This window comes from Schistosoma mansoni, chromosome 6 (assembly GCF_000237925.1).
Source record: "Schistosoma mansoni strain Puerto Rico chromosome 6, complete genome".
Classification (NCBI taxonomy): Eukaryota; Metazoa; Platyhelminthes; class Trematoda; order Strigeidida; family Schistosomatidae; genus Schistosoma; species Schistosoma mansoni.
In genome coordinates, this window is record NC_031500.1 from 2,541,795 (window position 1) to 2,550,931 (window position 9,137).

The 9,137-nt window shown below is 37.2% G+C and overlaps 1 protein-coding gene across 1 annotated transcript in view; it reads right to left on the bottom strand.

Annotated features, from left to right (window-relative positions):
- The window catches only part of Smp_123180 (nedd-4-like E3 ubiquitin-protein ligase), a gene marked incomplete at its 5' end in the record, with an annotated part of 63,577 nt that overhangs the window by 50,895 nt on the left and 3,545 nt on the right, over nt 1–9,137 (bottom strand). The window contains 3 exons of the mRNA XM_018797942.1: nt 17–297; nt 1,919–2,217; nt 7,866–8,047. Coding sequence (XP_018652933.1) covers nt 17–297; nt 1,919–2,217; nt 7,866–8,047 — 762 coding nt within the window. The remainder of the gene's footprint in view (nt 1–16; nt 298–1,918; nt 2,218–7,865; nt 8,048–9,137) is intronic.

Genomic DNA, 9,137 nt, shown 5'->3' on the forward strand with positions numbered 1-9,137 from the left:
ATAAAGATAAATTTACCCCAGTTAGCTGGTAGAGGACCTAATGGATCCATAACACCACCAGTTGAAGTATTTGTTTGTGAACTAGCATCTAGTGATTCTGATTCACCTAAATTCCAAACAGCATTCGCATAACGTTCATTCATTCGTTGTTGCATAATACCATTTCGTGAAGCAGTCATTTGTTGATAATTTTGTACTGTATTTAAAAGTGTTTGATTTGGACAAAGCCATGTTGTAGTTCGAGTATTATGATCGATATAATACACACGACCAACATTATCTGTTCTTCGTTCCCATCTATAACAAAAATGAAAAATATGTCTTTTCTAAACGAATTTAATTTCCTGAAATTATACAAGTTTCATTTGAATAAAATTCTATTCAAGGTAAAATGGGGCTATACTGAGAAACAACTTTGATACCTCAAACCGTCTCAGCCAATCAGAAGATAGATACAGAAAATGAATGATTTACTAAATAAAAAGAAAGATTTTAGATAGGATACATCAATTTCACGTTACTATTAAACCTATTCAAGGTCTTTTTGATGAGTTTTCTGAAGTTTGATTAGCTGACATTCGGCTTCGAAACGTGTCTGAATGAATCGATAGAAGACTACCTTGGGAACCTTTAAACGGTTGGAAGAAATACTAGAAATGACTCCTTATAGTTTCGTAGTAATTTTGATGAACAGATTCCCTTACATCATTTATTATTTTATTTAAACACATAAACATTGGTACAAAGGAGCATCAAAATATATATCAGCCGACAACATTTGTGTTAAAGTTGGGATACTCCCCTACTGCCCAAACCGAAACAGGGGATTTTCTTAGAGGGTCACTCCCTGAGCCTTCCATTTAGAGGTCTAATCCATAACTCAGTCGAGCAACGTTAGCAGATGTGGTCCCATGGTAACCGGTGACCAACCATAGGTTTGTACATCATTTGTCCTCTCTCAAGATCCTGGGGCCTACGTGCACGATTGGTTTGGGAGTCAGGGTTTTCCAACTTCCTTAAGTGGATGTTCCATAACCACTATTCCAATCCGAGCATCGGACATTCGCTATCAGTCCTGTCGGTTTTGTAAGCAATAAAAGCAGTGTATAGAACTTCTCTAGTAGTAGCTATAAACCCGTTGTCCTGTGACAATTAAATAAATTTTAATGAAAATACCTTACGAAAAAAAAGATTAGGAAGGTGGGAGGGGTGAGTTTACTAAGGTGAGAGGAGAAAAAGCGGAAGTCCGACAATCCAACTGGATTGGTTGACTTAAAGGTTAACTTAAAGTAGATGTAAAAATCTGGTTTTGAACCAATGGCGCAAATAGCTCCAGAATCCTAAAGAAATGAATGGCGAACGAATCTACTTTGGCAACACGTTACCATGAGACTACATCTCCTGATTTTGCCCCACTGACTTATGAATTAGTCTTCTATGTCAAAGAAACGGGTTCGAGCGTCAAGGGAGTAGTCCCAACTCACATACAAATATGACGATGATTATTAATGAACGACTGTCCAGATTAATACTGAGATCAGGATGTAAGGTACTAAGTAAAAGGTGACAAATCGATTAATGAAGCCTATAAACTTTCACAGATTGAGTTGTTTAGAACAAATGCTTCCAGGTTTTACCTCCTTCGAGTTTTAATCCAACTTACTTCTAATCCAGCCAACATTGCATGTGATACAAGTATTCATGTGTAATTCAATAAAAGCTGAACACACAAAACCTATACTTAACATATATATATATATATATATATATATATATATATATATATATATAACCTACGTATTTATGGACCACACTGACACACTAACTACTTCACTCATACAAACACTCACATGGTAAGATAAAATTGTGTCAACCATTTAGAAACCCTCTCGCGAAGAAAAACCAATGGTAAACTTACCCAGGCGGAAGTGGAGTAGGTTTACACCAGGTTGTTGTTTTTGTTAAATGATCCACATAATATATTCGTCCTTCTGAAGTATATTTAGCTTCCCAACCAGGTGGTAACGAGGAATCATTCGGATTCGTTGTGTTGTTAATATTATTATTACTATGATTAGCAGATGAGTTTAAAGTTGGTCCAACGCCCCCGCCACTGTCTACCAAGTGATTATTCATCGTACGATCAGTAGACGGTGATCTTACTGTAATACTTGGAGTTGATTCTGATTGTGATCCAGAAGTATGACGACCATTAACCTTGGACAGTGAAAAAGTAGAATATACTTAACAGATGAGTAGATTTTTAGTTAATCTGATTATTCAATATAAACTAGCTAGTTCACTCAATATCCCAATCAAAACATTACATATATACTGGCCAATTAACATTATATCTAGAAAATATTGATCAACAAATGAAACCAATTAGATTTGCAATTAGGAACCAGTTTATAGGCCATTACGATTATAATAATAAACTGATCAGTAATCAATAAATATACATGACAACAAAAAGGTGAATGAACTGATCAATAAACAAACGCACACAGGTACGCACATACGGAACGTGTTATGATGGTCGGTGTTCGAGATCCGATGCTGATATACAACGTGCTATGTACTAACCGCCTACCCCCAAACTGATGATTTGAGAGAGAACACTAGAGTGGAAGGGGGAGCCTCATGAGCTACTGAACAATATGAATATGTGTTTACATTCCTACCCCTCAGAAAATCGGTCCACTTCTGATTGGCTCACTACATCAGAACGAATGTGATGCAAGTTTTGCGCTAAAGTTATGATACATTTATAAGCATTATTACTGCGGTATAACAAGGCAATGGGCAGAAGAATTTCTTATAGTGACAAATTACAAAGCCTTTACATAATGCATATACGTAGCCTTAGATCGTCCGTTTGTACCTTGCGGTGTATTCTGCTCGTCTGGCCATCAGGTGTTCTACCTGTACCGTGCATTCGATGTACAGAAACTTTCATCTACGTCTGACGACTGTGACAACTTCGACGCCACGTTCCACTACATACTAATTACAAGCAATTTTGTGAGTACTGCTATCCACCAAACTACCACTAATTATCTATCCTATGGCAAAGTGATCGAAGCAATACACATAATTATTTTAAAAACATGTGTTTATCATAGCTCAATGACTAAATTGAAATTTAATGGATTGATTATTGAGTAAACGTGATGAGCGAAGTCATGATCGTTTAGTTATTTGGTGCTGATTAAATTCCATCAATCAAGCTGTAATGTGGCCACTAGTTTAAATGACTTGACATTGTATACACTCTGTTTTCATATGAAGTGATTGAAATTACTCAAAAGGAGATCCTTTTCTAAAACTAGATTGGTACTCGTCACTTCCTTAACGACTGCAGGTACATCTTGTTGATCAGGGAACATGAATATCTCAGTTCTACAGGAGGTTGATTTCGACCCTTATACAATACATTGTGAGCTGGGCGATACGGGCTTGAATCCCACAGGGTGAAGCACCATGATGTCTAGAAATTTCAGGTACGCCTCAATGACAACTAGTGAACACCACGAAACATAGAGTCAAAATTAGGACATCAATTTATGATAGCAATTATTCAGTTAAAACCATGGAGTTTGACATATGATTTAGGTGAACATCAAAACATTTTTGTTTGGTAAAGACAAATTATTAACCCATACAAACTAATGATCAGCACAAAATAGATCACTATTGAAGTACAGGTTTATGTACTCAGCTTTAAATCACGCTTTTGATGTGTGAGAGTCAGTGATACTCATTATTACTACTAAGGTACCCTAATCGGAGTGAAATAGGATTTAAATATGTAGCTTAACAACTAAAAGTGGCAATTTTTAACGATTAAGCAAAGCTTCATTTCACAGCTCGATCGCAGCTGCTAACTTAACGTGATGGTTGGAACAGTATATTGTAATGGCTCAATCAAATTGAAGTAGATAGAATACCCATTTATTTAGGCACTACCACAATCCCAGGTAGATCATTCAGAGAGAGACAAAACTAAAAGCATCAAAATCAAGGTATGACAGCGGATCTGTATTGCTCACTCTACATGGATGTGATATCAGTAGAGTGTTTCCATTAAATAACTAGCAACCTCAACGATGCTGTCTTCCCACAACGGAACAAAGGGGGTTAAAAAAGGCTATAATATAAACCACGCTTCTTAAAACTGGTGACTAATTTATTGTGAAATAATGTAAACAACTTTCTGGTTATCAAATAAGACAGTTTAATTGACTGTTGTTACAAATTAGAAGTTGACTCATTAGACTAACCAGTTAGTCATAGGCGGTGTAGAATCTTGAACAGTTCAGCATCGATTTAAGTCGTCATATAACATAATAAGCAGACAGATGAAATTATCAAGACCAAAAGCAGAGTAATAGAAATTTATCAATAGACAACATGATTCCAGAAGAATGAATCGATGGAACAAACAGCATGAAATAATTTAAAACCTCTGCACCTAAAGGATGATAAAGAATAAGCATATTTGCGCCGCTGTGACCGATTCCACATCACGTCACACAGCATCTCTAACCATTGTTTATAATGATCAAGTGGACTTTAGCAAAGTAGTCATTATCAACCAATATGGCTCAGTCCTAAAGTCAATGACTTCATGGACTGATCCTATGGTTATTTCTGGTCCCACTTAGCTTTCTTCTAACCCACTCCTACTTCAAGCGACATTGTGTCTATTATATGAAAAGGATGGGAATATGAATTCAATATAAATTTTCACAATTAGATAACTGTTGTATAATTGGTTGAAGATTTTAAGCCCAAACGTTTTAGATTAGTCGCATTAGTATAGACACATTTATTTATCTTCCTATAATCCTTGATGTCGAACAATACTATTTCGCCTTTTATTTATTTATTTATTTAAACACAAATATTGGTACAAAGAAGCACCAGATATATATGCGCCACACAAATTTCATTCGATTTGTGTGAGGGCTGTGATACTGCCAAGGTGCCCAAACCGAAGCAGGTGGATTTCTTAGAGGGCCACACTCGGTGCCTTTGACCTAATGGTCTGATCCACAAGGCAGTGGAGCATCGTGAGGAGATGCAGTCCCATGGTAGCCGTTGATCAACGATTCATTCATACGCCATTTGTTCCTTCAGGATACTGGAGCCAGCCCATGTGCACCATTGGTTTGGAATCAGGGTTTTCCAACCCTCCTAGGTGGACTTTCCGTATCCACCCACCCGGTTAAAGCATCGGACATTCGCTTTTCGTCTTCTTATTTTCGTAAACAACACCCGTGGTGCGAGAAGGCAGTGAGTAGGATTTCCCTGGTAGAGGCTATATACGTGTGGCCATGTGAGAGCATTTGGGGAGGAAGAGTGGACTCTCCCCACTCTCGGCCGTACCAGGGCATTTAGAGGCATTTCACCTTTTGCATATATATATACCGTTTTAGGCTTGAATTTTCATTTGTTATCCAATTGAAATTATGATAAAGATTTCGACTACTCTACTTTTCTTTTTCTTTTGCTGCGACAGTTTTGAAATTTCGCAATTTGTACAAACTTCTATGACTTGATAAAGTACAAATTTATGTAACTAACTTTTATTCACACTATTATATGTTTTGTCAAAACAACCGTCAACTAACTTCAAAGTGAGAATCTTCAATACGAACATCAAAACAGTTAGTTCTACTGTACGGAGCTGAAACGTGGAGAACTACTACATCCATCGTCAAGAAGGTAAAAGTATTTATAAACAGTTGTCTACGCAAAATGCTCAACATCCACTGGCCGGATACTATCATCAACAGCGTTTTATGGGAGAGGACAAACCAGCTTCCAGCTGAAGAGGAAATTAGGAAAAGACGTTGGAAGTGGATAGGACATACATTAAGGAAATCACCAAACCGCATCACGAGGCAATCCTTAACTTGAAATGGTGAAGGGAAGCAGAAAAGATGAAGGCGAAAGAACACATTACACCGGGAAATAGATGGATAACAACTGGAATGAACTGGAAAGGATTGCCCAGGACAGAGTTGGATGGAAAATGCTGGTGGGCGGCCTATGCTCCTCCACGAGGGGTAACAGGCGTAAGTAATTATATGTTTTGAGGAAAAAGAAAATAATGGTAAGACAATTGCTTTATTGCTCTAAAATAGGCGAAATAGGATTCGAACTCATGAATTATACATAGTTGAAAGACAAGTGTTTAAAACTATCCCAGCTAGAATTTATATTACATCTAATGATATATCCTGAATGATTTAAAAAAGAGGAAACAACTCCAACACAGTAGAAACATAAAACTGTAACCAAAGACATACATTTACATGTTATACGATATAAAATATCATACACAGTAATTTGCTCTAATTGTTATTTTCTTAAAAGATGAGATTAACTTTTTCCCCTTAACTCTATATCATGATGTACTTTAATCAATATAGGCAAAGAAAAATGACACTTAAATCCATCGAGGAATACTTAGAAAAAATATGATCCTTTTTGATGAAGTTCCTTATCATGATGATGACGATGCCTTCATAAATGTTTATTGATTAAACAGTATTATGAAAAAACTTTTTGTGCGAAATTTCCAGTTAATCTTCAACGTGAATTCAGTCAGTCAGCTACAATGTAGGACCAGGCATACATATGCATCCATTCAAGTTGCCATAACCTTATTAGCACAACAAGATCAACACCGAATTCATAGTAGCAGCTAATTTAATGGTGGTAATATACAAAAGAAAGATTGTATATAAGGATATGGTACAGGAAGAAAGACAGATATGAAGCAATTTTAATGTCAAGGTTTAAAGGAAGACAAAGTGTTACATCTGAAGCGTTTCGAATTCACTTAGTCAGCAAACGGAACAAAGGCTTATGACCAGAGACCGATAAGCTAGCTATTCTGACGCGTCCCAGACCCAGCTAACTAGAGTAAGAAGTCACCAACACAAAGAGTGTATACACCTACGGCATTGTGACCGATTCTGAGCCATGTCATCCAGAGTCTCCAACCATTGGTTACGATAGTTACGCGGACCCCAACCAAGTAGTCTGTATCTATCAACATGGCTCAGATTAGAAGTTAGTGACTTCGTGAACTGATGCCACGTTTTAGTGGACGCTTATGAAATACATGCTCACTTCACTAAATTTGTGGTAATAACCCTTGTAATGTTTCCTACTAAATGATGGTTTATTGTTTCACTTTCAATTGATATAACCTCACAGATCACGAACACTCCTCAACAGAACCTCAGAAATATTTGTACCTGATTTGAGGGTAAATTTCTATCGCCAGTTGAAATTATCCGTATGTTTTTTTAACTTAAAATAGGGTCGATTCGTGATTTCAGTGATATTCAACGATCCCAACAACCCCACTCTGACAAATACCATATGCATTGAGAGGAAATTTAGGGAGTTCTAATGGGAAGTCGTGATTGGTGGTGATTACCCGTGTCCAGTGTGAGGCAGTTACCCAACTAATACAATCGAAAGTCGTAGTGCAATATTGTGCATTGATTCAAGTTAGACTTTTACACTCATTGGGTCTCGGCTCAAAGGTCTCGAAGTTAAACATCCACATGTCAGACTGAAGGTCCTTAGTTTGATTCCAAGTAGTAGAGTCGTGGGTGTGTACTGCTGAGGAACCCCGAACTAGGACGAGACGGCTGTCCAGTGTTTTCAGGTTTTTAATAATCTTCCAAATTTGATCGGTTCGTGATTTCAATTCAGAAATGAACTTCCAATGCACAATAAAATTTTTTCACCCATCTTAAAATATACCAGTAATCACAATCTGTACGAAATAAAAAAGACTTTTAAAATTCCATCTCTGCATTGCAATATTATTAACTTACAGAATTGGCTGTTATTCTGGATATTGATCTGGATAAATGTTGAGCTAATAATGCACTGCTTAATTCACGTATTGCCACGGAAATCGATAAATCAATACTGCCTAATGAACTCGATGAAGAAATCGTAGAATTATACAACCATGGAAGTGGTTTAATCGGTTGTGAAAATGCCAAATTGTTCACTGCAAAAAAGAAGAAACAAAAGAGAAAGAAAATAGAGAAACAATAACTAATATATAGTTGGCAAGAACAATACAATTTAGCAAAATATGAACAAATTCAAAGAACTAAGTAAATTTATAAATCAAATGTATCATGTGAAAAATTATGAGACTAACCGACTATTACAACTACTATTAATACTATCCTGGTAAAGTGAGTTAGAATTGTAGATGTATTCTTGTTGTATCTCCGCTGCTTAGATATCGAACTCCAGTATTCATTCATATAAACCATTTAACATTATATCTTCCCAAATTATGATTCAAATGTTTAATATGGTTAAACATGCTTCTTATTATCACTGTTAGTACGTTTAGCTCGGCCCCTAAATGCCCTGGTATGGCTGAGAGTGGGGAGAGTCCGCTCTCCCTCTCCAAATCCTCTCACATCGCCACGCGAATATATAGCCTCTGACAGGGAAGTCCTACTCACTGCCTTCTCGCATCACGGGTGTTGTTTACGGAATTGAGACGACGAAAAGTGAATGTCCGGCGCTTTAACCGGGTTGGTGGACACGGAAAGTTCACCTAGGGGAGTTGGAAAACCCTCATTCTAAACTAATGGTACACATGGGCTGGCTCCAGTATCCTGAAGGAACAAATGGCGTATGAATGAATCGTTGGTCACCGGCTATCATGGGACTGCATCTCCTCACGATGCTCCACTGCCTTGTGGATCAGACCATTAGGTCAAAGGCACCGAGTGTGGCCCTCTAAGAAATCCACCTGCTTCGGTTTGGGCACCTTGGCAGTGTCACACCCTCATACAAATGAGATTTGTGTGGCGTATATATATCTGGTGCCCCGTTGTACCAATATTTATGTGTTTAAATAAATAAATAAACGTTTAGCTCAACTTATTCAATATTTATCCTTGTTTTAATGTCAACTCATCGTGTTGGTATGGGATTTGAGCTATTTGGACTGACTCATATGACTATCATGATCAAAGTAACTTTCAAACCTATGAATATTTCGACATTGAGATGGTGGAGAAGAATTGTAGCTCAGGTGGGTGATTTTGATGTAGGTTTGTTCTCTGAGCTGGATA